The 19755-nt window shown below is 44.0% G+C and overlaps 1 protein-coding gene across 4 annotated transcripts; it reads left to right on the top strand.

The window, feature by feature from the left end:
* The first annotated feature begins 398 nt into the window (after nucleotides 1–398).
* SAP30L (SAP30 like) lies at nucleotides 399–13839 on the top strand. Of its 4 annotated transcripts, none has more exons than XM_043491398.1 (5): nucleotides 405–605; nucleotides 1014–1360; nucleotides 1875–1997; nucleotides 4435–4533; nucleotides 8112–13839. In XM_043491398.1, the coding sequence occupies exons 2-5, from the start codon at nucleotides 1175–1177 to the stop codon at nucleotides 8238–8240; spliced, it is 537 nt and encodes a 178-aa protein (XP_043347333.1). In that variant the 5' UTR covers nucleotides 405–605; nucleotides 1014–1174; the 3' UTR covers nucleotides 8241–13839. The 4 variants fall into 4 exon arrangements, with proteins under 4 accessions (XP_043347335.1, XP_043347333.1, XP_043347336.1 ...); XM_043491401.1 differs by having other exon boundaries at nucleotides 405–615; XM_043491402.1 differs by lacking the exon at nucleotides 405–605 and adding an exon at nucleotides 686–720 and having other exon boundaries at nucleotides 1011–1360.
* Nucleotides 13840–19755: the final 5916 nt, after the last annotated feature.

The following is a 19755-nucleotide window of genomic DNA, read 5'->3' as shown; positions in this document are numbered from 1 at the left end:
CGGGCTGGGGAGCGCCCGGGTCGGGGGGGGGGGAGGAGAGGCGGGGGGGCGGGGCGGGCTGGGGAGCGCCCGGGTGGGGGGGGGTGAGGAGAGGCGGGGGGGCGGGCTGGGCTGGGGAGCGCCCGGGTCGGGGGGGGGGAGGAGAGGCGGGGGGACGTGCCCGAGGCCAGGTTTCCCGTCAGGCCTCCCGGCTCTGGCCCGTCCGCTGCCCGGAGAACGGGACGTCCCGCTTCCAACCCACCTCAGCGGCCTCCCTCTCCTCCGCAGGAAGCGGCCAAGCATCGGAGACGGGCAGCGGCCTCCGCCAATGGGGTGCGCCAGCGGGGGCGGAACCCCGCCCCGGCGGCGCCGTTGGCCATTGCGGGTTCGGGGGCGGTACTTCCTCTGCCGAGGAGGCGGGGCGGGCAGGTTTTTTGTGTGTGGGGTCCCGGCGGCGGCGGCCGCGCTTTGGGGCCCGGCCCGGCCTGGCCTCCGCTCTGCGGCAGCCGGCCGGAGAGCCAGGGGGCGCTCGCCGGCTCTTTGCCCGGCTGGGCCCAAGAGGGGCAGGGCGCTGCCTCGTGTGTCTAGGGACCCTTCACCCGGGGGACGCTGCGGGGAGTTTCTAGGCCCCCCGGGGTGGGAGGCTGGGACCTGCCGGGAGTTTCTAGGAACCCATAGGGGGGCTGGGACGCTGCCGGGAGTTTCTAGGGGCCCCGAGGGTGGGACGCTGCCGGGAGTTTCTCGGAGCCCCTTTGGGGGCTGGGAGGCTGCCGGGAGTTTCTAGCCCCCCCCCCGGTGGGGCTGGGAGGCTGCCGGGAGTTTCTAGCCCCCCCCCGGTGGGGCTGGGAGGCTGCCGGGAGTTTCTAGGCCCCCCCCCGGGGGGCTGGGAGGCTGCCGGGAGTTTCTCGGGGCCCCGAGGGGGGAGGGTGGGAGGCTGCCGGGAGTTTCTCGGGGCCTCGAGGGGGACTAGGAGGCTGCCGGGAGTTTCTAGGCCCCCCCGGGGGGGGAGGCTGGGACCTGCCGGGAGTTTTTAGGGGGCCCCGGCCTAGGACGCTGCCGGGAGTTTCTAGGCCCCCCGGGGGGGTGGGAGCGCTGGGTGTTGGAGCCGCTCTCGTTGCGGGGGTCACAGTCTCCGCCGTTGGGAGGCACCGGGTATCTCCCTGCCATTACTCTCCGGGCGGGGCTGGGCTGGGCGATGAATGGTTTCAGCACCGAGGAGGACAGCCGGGATGGGCCCCCCGCTGCCCCCTTTTACGGCCAGAGCTGCTGCCTGATTGATGACGGGGACCGCTGTGTCCGCCCGGCCGGCAATGCGTCCTTTAGCAAGAGGATCCAGAAGAGCATCTCCCAGAAGAAGCTCAAGCTGGACATTGACAAAAGTGTGAGTTGCATGGCCTTTATGTAGCCCAAAGGCTCCTACAGTGCGTTGCCAACTTCATGGGCCACTGCAGTGTGGCCTCTTCTGGGGTGGAACCCAGCATCTGCTTTACAGTGCACAGGAGCAGCCTTACCCAGCCGTTTGGTACCAGCCTGCAGTTATACCTGACATTGCCTGACATTTCGTGACACTTGATTGGTTTCAGGAAAGTGAATGTGACATCATAAATTTAGCATTATTATTAGAGATTGAATTTCAACTCAGGCTGTTGGGAATTCTTCATTTTCCTCTGCCTCTTTTCAGCCCTAGCCATTCACACGATGAGCTTGTTTCCATAATTCACAAGTATGGCATCAAATTCATGATTCAAATATACCAATTTTCATAGTGTTAAATGTAGTGCAGCAAATGTGTCGTGTATTATTTCTTTATAATTGATCGTGGTCTCATACAGTTGGTTTTTTTTTTTTTATATAACAATGACTCTGATTGCTTTTCCCCCACTTTTTACTCTTAGGTAAGGCACCTGTACATTTGTGATTTCCACAAGAATTTCATTCAGAGTGTCCGAAACAAAAGGAAGAGGAAAACTAGCGATGATGGAGGAGACTCTCCTGAGCATGAGATGGATGTCCCAGAAGTAAGTGTCTTACAAAAGCGGATGTTGGCTGCTGTTGCCAATGTCTGCCGTGTTCAAATTTCATGAACCTTATTGTCTTGGGGGGAACGCATACATCCTTTCAAGTCCATGAAACAGGGACATTTGAGCACTTTCATATAGCTGTGAAGACTCTTTCTTTCACTGAAATTGCAACTTTGTCTAAATTCTTATGGAAGTAACAGTGCCTTCAGGAATATTTTTTATATTGAGGGAGATTATTCTGATTTTGTTTTGTGAGCATATTCCATTTTCTTTCATCACCCTGGGATGATCCAGTTCCTGGCTTTGCTAGATTTCTTCTATATACATGTTCACTTAGAACTTTCTATAAAAGAGGAATTGAAAAGATTTGTGGAAAAGAAGTCCAAGCCTATAATTTTATATGCAGGGAGTAGAGCTGAGAAAATAGTTTATTTTTCAATTCAGCGGGCAAACCACATAAATAAATAAATAAATAAAAACGAATTTGTTTTGAACAATTTTTTTTTCTTGCCAAAATAAAAGTGAAAAGAATTGTTTTTGGGTCAAACAAAATATTTCATTGGACCCTAAGCTAATTTGTTTTTATTTTGTTACATTTTTTGGGGGGTGACCCTTTTTAGCGCTTTTTAAAAAACAAATTGACCCAAATTTCAAAACAAAACTTTTACATTTTTAAAAAAAGATTATTCAGCTGAAAATATTCACTGAATTTGACCAAAAACCGTGAATAGTTTGTTGCCCTGAGACTGCATTTTTCAGCAAATCTATTAGTTGAAAAATTTCATCCAGTTCTAATAGCGTGTGCCTAAACAACAAGTAAGGGGGTAGTCAGTATATACACTATTCTAAAGTTACTATTTAAAAAAAAAAACTGAATGCACATCAAGTCGTACTGCATGATTCCTGATTGGTGCCACAACTCAGCATGCATCATTCTGGGATGTGACAGCTTTCAGATGCTCCACTATGGTAATGGAGTCAGCCGATGTGGGCTTAACTAAGCAACATTCAAGGATGTTGTGCAGTTTTGAAATATGTATAATATTTTTTACATCCCAGAGTAGCATTATTTAATAATACTCTTAAACCAGTGTTTGTCAAACTATTGTACTGGTGACCCCTTTCACATAGCAAGCCTCTGAGTGTGACCCCCCCGCCTTAAAATTAAAACATTTGTTTATATATTTAACACCCTTATAAATGCTGGAGGCAAAGCAGGGTTTGGGATGGAGGCTGACAGCTCTCGATCCCCCATGTAATAACCTCGTGACCCCCTGAGGGGTCCCCCCACCCAGTCTGAGAACCCCGTCTTAAACCATGAAACAAATAAATTATAAAATCTTTGAGACAAGAGCTACATTATCTTATTTAATCTAATTTCTCTATTCCTCAGTTTCCCCGTCTGTAAAATGGGGTTATGAAACTGACCTCCTTTGTAAAGTGCTTTGAGATCTACTCATGGTATTAGGTGGTATTATTATTTGTACTTTGGGCATTGAGCACACTTTTTTAAGTGCGGTACAATAATAAATTGAAATAATTACTTAACAGAGCCCTTCTGGGCTGGCCCATTTGCTTTAGAGGTATTTCTCATACTTGATACACTAATACATTGCTTAGTTAATACAGGAGCCAGTGGCAGGACGTCGTAGTTTCTAAAAACATTCATAGCAAAATTAAATTTCTATTCCATATGCTGCAGATAACAAAAGTTAAGTGACATTCAACGCGTAATTTAAAACATAAGAGGGAGTTTTGCAATTTACATTTAAAGTTCCCTTCACCTGGACTGTTACTGAAGCACGCACTTTCTGCCTGCCCTTTGTGTAGTTTTTTCACTCTTGTTGTACAAATTGTGCATTTACATTTTGAAATATCCCTGGTTGAGTTCATTCCTTCTCAGTGCCCGGAAACCCAACAGTTTATGACACGAGCCATTTGCTCAGTGGGTAATAAGATGGTATTCAGCCACAAGTTTCTAAACTCTGTGGGAACAGCAATGAGTAATGATTTCTGTTTGTAAGAAAGAACTCTATAATTCTTGGTGTGGTTCTTCTCTGAAAAACAACTCTCTAAAAATGGCATTGGGGGACTATTTGTTTGTAAATGACCTGCTTATCAGATTCACTCAGTTTACAAGTGAAAGGATTGCTGAGGATGCGGAGGTGTAATTGAGAGCAAAATTTGGCCTTACAGCTGGAAATTGGCTAACCGTTCTGTTGTGGTATATGAGCCAGAACAGAATTTCTCTCCCCTGAGACTGTTTTGGCTCTGCAGCATTAACAAGAATAAAAAAATAGACCTATTTGTTACTAAAGCAAGCCCATGCAGCTCTGAATACAGACAGAGCAGTCGTGTTGAGCTAGTAAGTGCCAGTTTGAGCTACTCTCCTCAGATACATCTGCACCCCAGTCATCCTGCATCTGTTTTCCAGGTTGACCTGTTCCAGCTGCAAGTGAACACGCTGCGACGGTACAAAAGACATTACAAGTTACAGACCAGGCCTGGCCTCAATAAGGCTCAGCTAGCAGAAGTAAGCAAGGGTGTGGGGAGTTTCTTTTTATAACAGAAGAAAAATGTATTTTTCGCTTCCCCAACCTGACATCCATTTTTTGGACACAAGTGACTGCACTGACTCTATCACTAGTACATACCAGATCCCCTGCTGCTGGTTTCCAGTGAATTGCTATAAGCGTATTCTCCTTCCCATGAGAAGGATCCTGAGGAACATTTTGCAGTAGCTGTTGTTTGTTCTCCTTTCTTTTCATCCTTCTAATTCATTAAAAACTGAATGATTAATGATGGCAGAGTGAATAGAATCAGAAAATGGACTCTTATTGTCCTGTGTATTTACCAATTTTCAAGCTGTTAGTTGGGGACAGCTGTAAAACCAAACTCCTGAGACACGTTCTAACAGAGAGAAAAGGAGGGTGAGGTAACCTTTTATTAGACCAACTTCTGTTGGTGAGAGAGGAAAGCTTATGAGCCACACAGAGCTCTTCTTCAGGTCACCCAAAGAAGAGCTCTGTGTGTGGCTCAGAAGTTTCTCTTTCGCAAATGGAAGTTGGTCTAATAAAAGATATTACCTCACTATCCTTGTCTCTCTAATGTTCTGGGACCAACACAGCTATAACTACACTGCATACAACATGATCTAACAGTCATTTTAAATGTCTTATTGTTTTAGTTTTTCTCCATTCTCTGCCTAGTGCAGTTGGACTGCATTTCTTCATATTAAAAGAAGAGTCACTAACCCAGTTCTTCCCTTCTCTCTTTCCTTCCATGATCCTGACATACCTTGCTTACCTATTAAATCATGCCTCATCAATCTATTAGAATTCTTTGAGGGGATCAACAAATCTGTAGACAAAGATGATCCAGTGGATATAGTGTTCTTGAACTATCAGAAAGTCTTTGACAAAGGCCCCCACCAAAGGCTCTTAAGCAAAGTAAGCAGTCATGGGATAAGAGGGAAGGGCCTCACATGGATCAGTAACTGGTTAAAAGGCAGGAATCACAGGGTAGGGATAAGTGGTCAGTTTTCAGAATGTGGAGGGATAAATAGCAATATCTCCCAGGGATCTGTACTTGGAGCAGTGCGGTTCAATGTATTTATACATGATCTGCAAAAGGGGGTAAACTGGTAAAGAGATGGCAAAATTTGTGGACAATTCAAAACTACTCAAGATAGTTAAGTCCAAACCAGACTGTGAAGAGTTATAAAGGGAACTCACAAAACTGGTTGACTGGACAACAAATCAGCAGATGAAATTCAATGCTGATAGTGCACACTGGAAAACATAATCCCAACTGTACATACAAAATGATGGGATCTAAAGTAACTGTTGCCACTCCGAAAGAGATCTTGAAGTCATTGTGGCTAGTTCTATGAAAACGTCTGCTCAGTGTGCAGCGGCAGTAAAAACGAACAATGTTAGGAACCATTAGAAAAGGGATAGATGAGACAGAAAATATCATATCACCACTATATAAATCCGTGGTACTCCCAACACCTTGAATGTCGCATGCAGTTCTTGTTGCCCTGTCTCAGAAAAGATGCATTAGAATTGGAAGAAGTACAGAGCAGGGCAACAAAAACTACTAAGGTTGCATATGAGGAGAGATTAATAAGACTGGGACTTTTCAGCTTGGAAAAGAGACGGCTATGAGTGAATATGATAGAAGACCATAAAAGCATGAATGGCATAGACAAAATGAATAAGGAATGTTATTTAGTCCTTCACATACCACAAGAACCAAGGGTCACCCAATGAAATTAATAGGCAGCAGGTTTAAAACAAAGAAAGGGAAATACTTCTTCACCCAACGCACAGTCAGCCTGTGGAACTCGTTGCCAGGCGATTTGGTGAAGGCCAAAAGTAAAACTGAGTTAATAAATTATCAGGTCCATCAATGGCTATTAGCCAAGATGATCAGGGATGCAACCCCATACTCTGGCTGGCCCGAGCCTCTGACTGACAAAAGCTGGGAGAGGGTGATCGGATGGATCGCTCAGTGGTTGCCTGTTCTGTTCATGCCCTCTGAAGCACCTGGCATTGGCTGCTGTCAGAAGACCCAGTACCAGATTAGATAGACCATTGGTCTGATCTAGTATGGCTGTTCTTAATAAGCCGTTAAAGAGCTGTCTCCTCCTTCTGTCCTCCACTTGAGACAAGAGTTTGGGTAGCTCTTTTATACAAGAAGTGCTGCAGATAGATGTAGTGTCTTTAACAGATATTCTAATGTTCAAGGCAGTTCTGCTTCAGGCCAATGTTACAGAATCCCCACTCCTGCCCTGATTTCACCTCAGTGTGTTCCTAGGGAAGCTCTGCTCTCATCAGGTTAACCTTACCTCTGCAGAAATTGCACTCTGTGTTTCCTGCAGGCCCAGAACTTTTACGACCATACAGCACGCAAAGTTCTGGCAGCTTTGTAAAATGTTTGGTGCTCATTTTCAAAGTAGAGTACAGAATTAATGTTGATAATGTTGTACAGTGTATGGCATGGAGTAACAAGGTGAAGGGTGGGATGTAGATCCTCATTGGTATGTTGTATATTTGTAGTGTTCTACCTAATGAGTAAGCAGTCTTTCAGTTCCCTCTTGTTGGCAAGCGCTATGTACTGAAGCACATTTACATTAGTATCCCCAGCAAAACTATTATGCAAGCAGAGATTAACCTTAAGGGGAGCCTAACTTAAAATTGTCACACACTTCCCAGATTTCCTGTGAAGTTTGAGCAGCTTTGACCCTACGCTGGATCCTCGTCCAGCTCCCATGCTTGAATCACTTCTGCCTGAGGCTCTTAGACATCTGCTTCTAACCCACCGTAAGGAAAACTCAAACTTCCATAAGTCTTCTTGGAGTGATTCATATTGTTCAACCTGCATCAAAAACCAATTCTGGAGTTGTGTTGGGTACTGAAAGAGATGTTTCCACCACAGGGGAAAGCACATCTCCTAATCCTGACCCAACAAGACCCTTTTTACATTAGATTTATCCTTTGGATGAGAAAAGCAACCTAACTGTCCAGGGTTGTTACCAGAGTTTGAGGTAGCAGCCCTAGCTTTTTTTCTGTTGTGGATCCCCTTTCAGTTCCTTTTATGAAAGCTTCCAACATGTTTTAATGTGGACAAAGGTCCATTGAAGCTGCATTGTTTACATTGCCAAGTCTCTACCTCTTTTGGATCACTTAGCAAAGCTTGGCGATAGCTTTCCTTCACTCTTCTTTAAAATATTGAGTCACGGGGAAACTCTCTCCAAGCAAACTTGGCACGGAATGGATTGGGGAGGTGGTTTCTACTACTAACTAAAATACTAGCCTGTTGTAATCCTTTCCTAGGAAAGGAGGACTTCCTGGCTTCCAAATTCCACTTGTGAATTGGCTCCTGAAATTGTTGATTTAGCAAGATAACTCTCTGCCCATTTGCACATTCTAGCTATAGTGAAGGGATAAATGAGGACTGACTGTTCAAATCAGTGCATGTTTGCATAAAAGTGTCTTTTACTTGACAGCCTTAAATCAATGTCAGGATGAACAAAGACCAAACTGTAGCTCTGCTTATTTCTTCATTTAATTCAAGAATTTTCCTTTTTTTTTTTTAAATATTTAGACCATTAGCCGCCACTTCAGAAATATCCCTGTGAATGAAAAGGAGACACTTTCTTACTTCATCTACATGGTAAAGAGCAACAAGAGCAGGCTGGACCACAAATCGGAAAGCAGCAAGCAACTAGAATAAAGATGAGTTGGACTTCGGATGAGAATAAGCATGATATTGAGGGAACAGGTGGTGTCATGCATTTTAAGATTATAAAGACTGTTAAACTATATTGTAAAAAATTTTAAATGCGGTGTGTGTTAATGACATAATATAGACACTCTTGGTCAGGACTATCTGAAAACATGCCTCCAACATGTCTAAGAAGACTTTCTTCCCAGTCAAAGCCAACATTGGAATGAAGGAATAAAGATCATAGGAAGAATTAAAGATATCAGTAGGACTCTGTGGCTTTGAAGTTCATTGATGCAGTGTGTTAAAGTACTTCTGGAAGCCTGCTTCTGAATGTGATTTTGGTGATGAGTAAAAAGAATTCAGTGGTCTCAGTCTGCATCACAAAACCACCATGCAACACATTTTGGCTCACGACTGGAACAGCAGTGGAATTATAATTCAGAATCAAGGTGCATGGGTCAGAAGTCTGTCTGAAGCTTGCTCACAACCTGAACACACTCCAATTTCTCTGAGTCAGTGCTACAAGTTCCAAACTTCTGTGAATGAATACTACAATTCGCCAAATCCACTCAGTGAATGCTGTTCGATTGGTTTGAAAATGGATTTCTCACATCATATCATATGGAAACCAAACCGATATTGCCAACCTTTTCATCTGCTTTACCTTATTTAAAAACTCATTATTTAATTGAATTGTTTTAAGCATTTGAGAACATCTGCATTTTCTGGACTTGTGGCATGTAAGGAAATATGTGGCATTTAGGCAAATATTGTGAATTAATTCACTGATTTGATCATGTCGTTAAAAATGCCCCAATTAATTCACATAAATTTTTGTTGTGTCTCTTGAATTCTAGGCTCAGGGAGATAGGTGAAGCAATGGCTTATGGCACAAGCCTTTATCCTGGGTCAGATCAGGTATAAATCACACAAGTGACTTTATTCTCAATCTGATCTTCAGCAGATCCACATCACAAAACTGGCACACAGATTGGTCTGACTTCCAGTCTCAGTTTCAGATAAACCATTCTAAGAGCAGTAGATATGTCACCAATGTACTAACTGGAGCATATGCAATATTTGAACAGCATCTGCCTGCACTGTTTTGGCAGTGGACAGAGTGTCAAAGCACTCACCTTTCATAAGCGTTAAATTTACATTTCCTAGGAATAATGCTGATCATAGAATGGCACGCAGTTGTCCTTTGTAACTGCATGTTTTAAAAGTAAAGTTAAAATCACTCATTTTTGTCATTTCAAGCCAAGGTGTTCTTACAAATCTTCACAGCCTAAACAAAATTGGCAAAGGGAGCCTAAAGAGGGTTGTGACCTGTCATTTTTCAATGACCTCAAATTCAATTCAAGGTAATCTTTGTGATTTAAAAAACCACACCACTCCTCCGCTGTTTTAGCTTTTTAGTCTTTTTATTCTGTTCTGAGAGGCCAAGACCCCACTTGATGAGCATATATGAAACAAGCCTTAAGCAGCAAAATGAACAGTGGAGAACTTTGGTTAGAATTTTTCAGTTGTGGGTTTGAAAATGGAGAAACTGGCTGTAGCTTTGAATAGCTAAATATAAGAGACACAGCTCAATATTGTATTTATTGCTTATTGTGCAGGACAGACAGTGCATACAATAACTTCTTGAAATCTTAAGCTTTCCCAGAGTATCTAGTAAGATAATTAAGGTCACCATTCTAAGCAAACTGAGTTTATTTGCAGAGCTTTCAAGTGTTTGCTGATGTTCCAAATAGATAGTCAAGAAACTTCAGCCTTTTTAATAAGTCCAATGTCATGCAGAAAATAATTCTAGTGATTGGGATATTCCATTTTAATCTGATGCATCTCTGAAGGATGTGGATTGTTCCAAGTGTCTTCACAGACTCCAATTCAGTATGAATTTTAAGAACTATTTAGATCAGACAGTATGTCTACTCTTCAGTTAAAAACCTGTGGCTGGCCCATGCCAGCTAACTCAGACTCATGGGGCTAGCGCTAGGGAGCTGTTTAATTGCCATGTAGCCAATCGAGCTTGGGCTGGAGCCGGGGCTCTAGGACCTTGTGAGGCCCAAACCCAAACATCTGCAATTAAACAGTCCCTTGGGAGTCAGCTGGCATGGGCCAGCCACAGGTGTCTAATTGCAATATAGACATATCCTAAGGCGCTTTGACACAAGCAGTGAAGGAGTGTATGGAATGGTAAGCAAATGTCTTGCATCAATATTTCTTGAGTGTTTAAGAGTCTCCATTATTCTGGTCCCTTCCTTATTGGAAGGATGAAATAAACACCCCATATCAGTCAATTGATCTGATTTATATAATTCAGGACAGATGCCTAGAAGGTATGTTCTCTGACTGCATGATTAATTTCAGAGTTTGTATGCATGCACCCGGAGGAGAGTGATTAAGGAAAAAATCTCTCTTCAAGTTATGAGTAGGTTATGCCTCATCCTGACTTCCAGACCAAAAATGGAACTTATGTGGGGTTGTTAGGGGGTTTTTTTTCCTTTTTTTTTTTTTTTTTTTAAGAGCAAATAATTTGTTGCAGTGTTTTAGCCATTCTTTACAGAGGAAATATGGTGGCAGGTTCCATCTGTTCAGGTGTATTCATTGGAATGTTTTTGTGGAGAGGTGGGATTCAGGAAATTTTTCTGAGCTAAGTGATTGGTATAAAATTTATGATTGTTGTCTGTTTCACTTAAATAATTATACTTTAAAAAAAATCTTATTCTAAGGTGTGGTGATGGAAAGATGTTTACCAGCCATTAGCAGGAGTTTATAAGGTGGAGAGGTTGGAGGAAGGACACCAAAGAAGCAGAGGAATCTTTGGTTTTCAGATCCCTTGGATCCCATTGCCTTATAAACACTTGGAGATGCCTTATTCTCTTGTTCTCAACTCGGCTAGAATAACAAGCCTTGATCCTGAGAGCAAGTGTTCTGGTGGAGGGACTGGTCACTCATGTGGCTACCCACGCTAGACACTGACATCGCACGTCAATTCAGCAGCAATAACCATGTTCAGAGTGCCTGTGGCTCTCAGAACGTTTAGACTTTAATAATCAGAAACACAACAATGCAATTGCTCTATGTAATGCCACTGTGTGTATTTGATTGTGCTGCTTGCCAATTAATGATACTGTCCAACAGTTTTTAAATGCTCAACAGCAAATGGTTTTTTTTTTGAGCCTCAGGGGTGTGAAAGCTGAGGTAGCAGAATTTTTCAGTACTTGGACAGGGTTTGTTTAAGATGCAGGAGAGCAGAATTGCTTTGATTGATATGGTTCATTCACACGAGATGTAAGTTTTTTACCTTGATACTTTTAGAATTTACATTTCACAGATGGGATTTAAATGCTGTCTAACTCAATCATGGTGTGCAAACTTCAGTAGTAATATATAATTTGTTCAAAGTCTCTGGGTGGAATTCATCCAGTGCAGAAAGGAAACCCTCCCGTCCACATAAGATCCTAATCCAATTAAAGACTCCTGTCAACTTCATTAGGGTTTGGATCAGACCCTAAACCCTTAGGATGGAACTCAGAGTCCCTCCTGCAGGCTTCTTCAGTGGGTTAATTTAATTCTGTGTAGTGGTCCTATGTTGGTCCCTAGCATTTGTAGGGGAAGAAAAAGAAATCACTGACCTTTTTCATCCTTTGAGCTCAGTGAAGGAAAAAGCAAAGGAATTTGAAGTGTACTGTGATAGGATTAAATTACGGGCAGTGGCATTGTGATGACTGGAAAGTGCAGCTGATAAAGCGGGCAAGTTTTTAGGGAGCACTTTGTCCTTAGATGTTCTGTGTTCATCTTTCAAGGCCTCATTTTTTGTCTGTATCTTGAATACTGCATATCTTAAGCACACTGTTGCAGTAATATTTAATATTTCTTTTGCTGATTAAAGCCTAATTAAAAACGTAGGTCAGCCTAGCTACATCTCTCGAGACTGTGAAAAATGTAATGCCCTGTGCAACATAGTTAGGTCGACCTAACTCTGCTGTAGACACAGCTAGATCACCAGAAGAATTCTTTCTGTCAATCTAGCTACTGTCTCTCGACAGGTGAATTACCTACATCAGTAGTAAAAGCCGTTCCTGTCTACGCTAGAGTGCCACAGACAGCACAACTGCCGCACCATAGCTGGGCCATTCTAACTGCTGTGGTTTATACATATCCTAAGATTCAGAAAAGTGGAGGATAAAGGTTGTCCCAACTTTATCTAATTCTCTGGTACCTGCAGGCGTGCTTCTAAGGAAAGTTGGAGGCTCTTTTGATGTGTAGCTGAACAAAAAAACAAACCACAAAAAACCTGTCTGGCAATTGAAAGTCAGACATGTCACTAGGATGGCTTCTTATCCAAACAAGCTATGAAATCTAGAGCCAAAGTAACCCACAGCAAACATATTTCAGACTAGGTAGCATAGCAAAGAGAACTCCATGTAGGACGTGGTCCAAATGAAAACCGAGCTAAATGGACTTATTTCTCACACACATTTTGAAGAAGAGTCACCTAAACAGTGTTAAATTTTGCGATGAGTGTTTTATGCCAAACACAAATGTAGTGGGGAGGAGAAAGGGTGAGCCGTGCACTTTACTTCTGTTGGTAGGTTCTAATGTAAATACCGGTGGGAAATCATGGTAGGTAAATGGAAGTGGTCAGAGAGGGGGACTTGATAGAAAAGATTTTGTTTGTTTTTTTGTTTCAAACAGCAAACCCTTCTTACTCCTGCAATGTCCTAGCATCGTTTTCTCTTTAAAATGTAAACTATTGAGATGAGGGAAGATTAAACTTTTAGGTGGCAGCCATTTTACTGCCCAGTGGATTCACTAAAGGGCCCATCATGGAGAGACAATAGAATATTGTTGATTGCTCTTTTTCATTATTGTTCCTTCATGTCAGCTAGGGCTTATCAAGCATAAGAGAGGTGGTAAAGTTCAGTTTTCAGTTTCTGCTTTCTAGTTGTAAACAGGACTCTTAATGGCACCGGATAGTCCATTCACTTCTGCAACAAACCCATGCTCTCACTTCCATGTTATCCATTACCCACAGCTCTGTTGGAAAGTAACTAAATAGTGTTCATGGAGTGGGAGGGCTCTTGCCTTAAATTCTGAATTTCACTTACAATCAGGGCTGATGTATAAAATAGTTCACAATAGGTTCTTAGGGTCTCTGACCTAATAGATTTCCAGTGTTGTTTTTAAAAGAGCAAGGTTTGCATTTTTGCCTTTCATTTGTTGTCTTCATCCCTCCTGTCTTGTCCCATTCCACAGCTGGAACACCAAGAGGAGACGCATCGGATAACTTAAAAAAAAATCCTTTTACTCTGAACCAGGCTTACTGAGAGAAAAAACAATCATTCCCCCTTTCATTACGGCCTCCCACATGTTGTGCTGATCTTATGCCAAATGTTTTTGATATCTAGTATTTTTACTGATGTAAGATAGCTGTGTACTGTCAACGTAACTCTAGTAACTTATAGTGAAACTGTATAATTTTCTCTGAGATGTAGAAAATGTTCTGCTCCTACCGTGTATGAGACTTTAATTCTGTCCTGTCAGACAAAGCTATAAATGCCTGAGTTTCACTTTTAATAAATGATCTATCTAGCAACAAGCCCCACATTCCCTCTGTTTGCCTCTTTGAATGGGATTCACTTCCAGTGACTGGCTTAGGAGATTTGGTTCCTGGGATGATCTAGACATAGTGCTTCTCACTGCCACACAGGACACCTGGGTTCACTTTGATTCCCTGTGCTGACTTTTTGTTCCCAGGACTTCAAGTATTGCAGAGATGGGAGGGGAAATGGAGGGGTGAGGGAAAAAATAGCATCCCCCTGTGTCGAAAAAAGGAGTCCCGCCAACTCCTTAGCTGGATGAGTAGTTCCTCTGACATAAGATCTCTTGTAGTGTAGGGGGTATAAGCCAAGAAATGTTCCCAATAGTATGTAAAGACAATTTTTGTTAAATAAAATCTGTTCACTTGGACAGCCTTCTAAGTCTTCTATTTAGAGGATAATGTACCTTCCATCGTGTGGGATTTTCCCTGCCATGGGCAGCTAGCCAGTAAAATCCACTGTTTCCCATTTGATTCATTCTTATTTTGTGTCTGACTCCTCTTCTGTGCCTGTTATAGCACCATGCTTGTCTTCATTTTGAAAAATAAATGGTCCTTCTACGCTCCATCTGCTTGGGTCTGTTTTTAAATGGAGTGTTCACCAGATGAAAGGTGAGTGTCAATCTTAACAGTGTGCAGATCCAGAGAAATGGTGGGGCGCACCACCCCAAGATTCTAAGGGAGAATTAGCTGGATCTGGAGATCTGTTTGTTTTCCCCTCCCTAAAGTGTTCTGTATCTCTGTTCGGATCTCTCCCATTCATCCCACCAAACTTTCTTCCCATTTCACTCTTACTTCCTCCAGTCCTAGTGCTGCATCCATCATCTTTCTAGACAAAGGGTTTTTCACAGCTAGGGAGCACTGGCCAGAGCTGTGGAGTCAATGAAGAGTTGTTAATACTTAGCCACCATGTAGCCTGTGGGAGATATGAAGTGCTTTTCAAATATTATTTAACAAAGCCTCCTGACGCTCCTGTGAAATAGTGATTTACTCTTGTTTTTTTTGTGAGGAAACAGACTGACACATCTCAAAAATTCTGGTTATTCTGTGGTTTTGTGTTGTGCAGGGACTTTTGCATTGTCATAATTACACTGGTACAGCCCCCAGTGTCGATGCACTGCATCAGTGTGATGCACCCTGGTAAATTACACTTGCAGTGTGTCTGTATCAGTTTTGCAAGCCCAGAGTAAGAGTGACAGAAGCAGGTGTGGAACTGAGTGTTGTGATTTCTGTCTAAATGTTCAGAGCATGGTATAACATTACCCGTCACCTTCCTCTTCGCCAGGGCTTGTGGGCACGATACACTGCATAGCCATGGTGGGATATGATTTCTTAATTTTTTTTAATTAAAATTTAAGCTGTGATATCTACATTCCAAAATCTGCAAAAAATGTATGTTCAGCCACTGCAGTCGCAGAAACTACGCTTCCAGTGGAAGAATGGCACAAACCCTAAAGCATGGTATAATGCAGTCATTAGGGGACAGGCTGTTTGTACAGTGCCTATCGCACTGAGGTCCTGGTCTGTGACGGGCTCATAGGCATGACAGTAATACAAATCATAATAGACATGCAGATTGGTGTGTCTTCATCCTGACTCCCTGAAAGGAAACATGGAAAAGAGCGAGCTCAGAACCTAGAGAGGGTCTCCACGTTTTCTTCACATGCCAACTTGGAATCTTGACATAAGATCAAGCGGATCAGACATAAATGTAGAGCCACTGTTCGTTGTATCCTCCCTGTCACCATAGGGCGGCAGTGTTCCCTAAATAACCCAGATGTCTAGATTTAAGCAGGCAATGCTCAGTCAGCTGCAGCTCCACTGCTGATGAGGTAATTTGCTGATTGGAGAGAGAATACTATCCACAGCTGTTCTAGGGACCAGAGCCATATTCCTGTCACAAAGATGGCTCCTCGCTCTGAGCTGGTTGTACTTGTCAGATACAGGAAGTGGGATTATGCTGTATTAGGGGATGTGGATATCATAAAGAGGGGGTTGTTTTTTATACTGCCTGGTTGAGAATGAAATTGAACATGTACAATACCCTGCACCGTGCTGGAGTCTTTCCCCCACCCTTTTCACAAAGTTTGATATAAACCAGGCTTTGATTCTCTCTGCCTCTCCATTATAAAGGGCAGATCAGCAAAGTGGGGGAAAATGTAAATGGGGATTTAATGGTTTTGTGTTTTATAGACTCAGTCCATTATCAAACAGGCTGGGTATTTAGTAAGAGCTTCAGCTGTTGCTTTATTTTATTTTATTTTTCTATCCAATGCATGTAATAAGTGATGACTAACCAGCCTTGCTAGCACTTAATCTCACTTGTGCAAGAGCTGAAGCGGATACCGTATCTCTGTCATCCCAGCAGGTAGGATTGGCTTCTTCCCTAAGTAACAAGAACCCCTAGAATAGCTTTGTGTGAAAACTGTTTTCCAGGGCGTGCCCCCTGCTATGTCCCTGGAAGCTTTATGTGATCATTGCAGTAGCATAAATAGAGAGGGTCAAGGTGGAAATGAAACTTCCAGCATAGTCAATAGAGGTAGATTGACCACGCTGTGAAGAAGGGACCTGTATAAAGAGGAGACATAAGGCAAATGCAGGATGTGCCCTCCAAGGAAGCTGGAATGTGAAACAAAAAGGGTATTAAATCCTATGGCAGCAGCCATGGGACTGTCTGAGATGGGTTAGCTCTTTCTGTTGCCCTGGGCTGAGACTACAACTGTTCCCCTTCATGTGCTATGTCTGGCTTGATCCAAATGATCCAAGAGCATCCTGTAAGCCATCAGGGGTTCAGGTACCATTGCGACTGGGGCAGCACTGAGGACCTGAACATGGAGTAACAAACCCCAGAGAGGGTTCAATTGGGCAGTGTTCATGAAAGTCAGCTGGGTATCCTCTTTGTCTTGACCCCTTAGCCCAGCCAGCCCATAACTAATGGGGTGGGCGGTAGGAAAGAGGTGGGCTGTGTCCAAAGCTCTTGCAGCCAGCTTGCTCATAAATTCACTTTGGAGTCTGAGTTTTACCGACTGATTTGCCTGTCCAGAGGGAAGGAAGCCAGCAGCCCACCACCCTGGCAATGAGCCCTGAGCAACCCCGCCCCCTGCTTGGTGCTGCTTTCCAAAGTACACATTACTGCTGTCAGGCACTGCCAGGCCTAGCCCTCCCCCAACCCATAGGACACTGGGGAGGGGGGAAGGGGAAGGCAGAAGAATGTAGTGGAGCCAGCACTGCCCAGCAGTGAGCATTCATGCACCCCAGCCATCCTCTGCATTTGGGCTGGGGGAGAAACTGGCCCGGCAAGAAGTAACTTCCCAGCTCTGCTTTGCCATTAAGGGAGGAGGGCCACTCGCTCTGCAGATTCTATTAGCCCAAGTGGAAACTCCAGGAGGCTCCGTTAAAATCTTTCCTGGTCACTGTTGGTTTGTGCCAGAGGACCAGCAGCTGGGTATGCTCATTCAGCTAAAAAATCTACCTGCCTAATGAAATTTCAAACTGACGTTTCTATTACTGCTACTAGGATTAAACTCCCTAAGATGCAGAGGGCATTGGACTGGCATTTCGGAGACTTGCAGTCTAGTCCTGCCTCTGCCACGACCAGCTGGGTGACCCTGGGCATGTCACTTCTCTTCTCTGTGCCTGTTTTCCCATCTGTAACACCATCAAGTGCTTTGAGATCTATGGAGGAAAAGGGCAAGATGCTAAACTCCCTTGCCAGTCATAGCAAATCAATAACCCCCAGAGGTGAGGCCCCATTGTGATGGAACAACTGGATCCCTTCCTTGTTAGCTACCCTTCTGGAAATCCCTTCTGGAAATTTTGGTCATCTTCCCACCTTTCTCCATGCTACCTGGGAGTTTTTCCCACCCCTTGTTGTACCACCAGCTCCCCACCCTTCATTCCAGTCCTTCCCTAACCCACCTTTTTGCTGTTAGAAGTGGCTGGCAAAGGACTTTTTAAAGAGCCCTTTTCGGCATCTTTATGCTGCATACAAAGAAAGCCTAAAAGAAAAAAGAGGCCTAGTTTTTAGCCTTAGAAATCTCCAGTCTGGTTCTTCATGGTTTTGCTGGATGACTTACTGGGTGTCACAGTGGGGGACTACTGCACCGGCCACTTAACACAAGCCTCCTTTCTCCACAGGATTCTTTAGGCATTTGAACAAAATGTGTCTCAACAAATACAGTCAAAAGAGTTTGACATCTGCACTGGCACCACGAGACCTGTGAGCCACCCCTGCTGTAGCTTCGCTGGTTGTCAGCTTTGGTGAAAGCAGTGGGGCTCCAGCAGTTAAATCAACCTGTTCAGAACACTACAGCTGCTAACAGCTGGCAAACCAAGTGTCATGGAAGGTTTTAGCAGGGTAGTTGCAGCCTCAAATTCCCTTTCACCGCTCAGTCCTCAGCTTTCAGCCACCAGTGATGCCGTAATTCCACTAGCTCTCTGGTCACCATGGCGTCTTTCAGGGTGGCCAAGAACTGAATTCCCAAAATTAAAATGCAATTAAAAAAAAAAGAAAGAAACCTTTAAGACAAATAATCTTCCATGTCTCTGTATCCCTCACAAAGACTCAGACAGGCATAAGTACGTTTTCACTTTGCAGTTAACCCACTTCAGTAAATATACCATCACACTTGCAACTAGAATAAATAATAACCTCATTCCATGCTTCCTTCCCAGCTTCCAGTCCATTTTAGGCCTGGATTGTCTTGCTTGCTGGTTGGAATTGCAGGCCTCTTGGGGCCTGTCCCTCCAGTTTCTGCAGCAGAACCCATCCCCTTGTTGCTGTTTAGCACTGAACAAACAATGAGATCCAGGTCCGTCCAGACACATGCAGCCTCCAGGAGAGCACAGAGCTACAGTTTTGCAGCACCTCTGTTAGTACATCCTGAGCTCTGCAGCATCCACCAGGGCTGTTTAAACTACTGAGCAGACTAGCAGCCAGAGTGTTCCCAGCTCACGAGATGCATATCCAATTTCTCCTGTCCTGTAACCTAAACATGGGTGATGTATAGAAAACAATGCGCTTTGTCTTATGTCCGTGCTACTGCTTAACCGGAGGAACGTACCGAGATGTGAGAGAAAACAATGGAGGGGCTTCGTTGCAGGAAAAGAAAAATCGATTTCTAACAACATTGGTGTGCAAATATTTGCACATGACACTCTGTGAGTTGGAGGTTTTCATGTTTCTCCAGAACTGTTAGTGTATCTCCTTTCCCAACTCTATGTTGTACACACATATCCACTGCCACATGATCTATATAGTTATTAAAAACCCTGAAGCTACATGTGTAATGCAAGACTGGAAACCAGCCGGATTGCCCATGCTAAGGTCCTACGATTGTATTTGCTGAATTTCAGGAGTTTGGAGATGCCAGCATGCACAAGGTGGGTGTGGCTCAGCGTGATTGTGGCGGTAGAAGAGGGTTGCCAATTTCAACCTCAGAAAAGGAAATGGGGGCTAGTGGTTAAAGATGCATCAATAGAAACCAGGACTCCTGGGTTCTATCCCTGGCCTTGCCACTGACTCCCTGTGTGACCTTAGGCAAGTCCCTTCCCTTCTTTGTGTCTTGGTTTCCCCACCTGTAAAATAGGGATAAATTCTAGCCCATCTTTTTGACCCTGTTGTCCCTTTCTTTCAATCCCTCCAGTGGCTCCCCTTTCTTTATCACATCAAACAAAAGCTTTCAGGAGGCTTCACGGCCTAGCCCCACCCTACCGATCGTCTCTCATTTGCTACTGAGAGGCCGACTCTTGCCTCCGAGCCAACTTACTCACTTGTGGTATTGGGGACTGTGCCTTCAAGGGCTGAGCACCCCAGACAGAGTCTGAGTGGGGCACGTCAGGTTGGAACCTGACACAAAATAAAGCAGAACTCATGCAAACACCTTAAGCGCTGAGCGATGTCTGCACACCACA

The sequence above is a fragment of the Dermochelys coriacea genome, chromosome 8 (assembly GCF_009764565.3).
Source record: "Dermochelys coriacea isolate rDerCor1 chromosome 8, rDerCor1.pri.v4, whole genome shotgun sequence".
NCBI classification, from domain to species: Eukaryota; Metazoa; Chordata; order Testudines; family Dermochelyidae; genus Dermochelys; species Dermochelys coriacea.
This window is presented reverse-complemented; position numbering and strand designations above follow the sequence as displayed.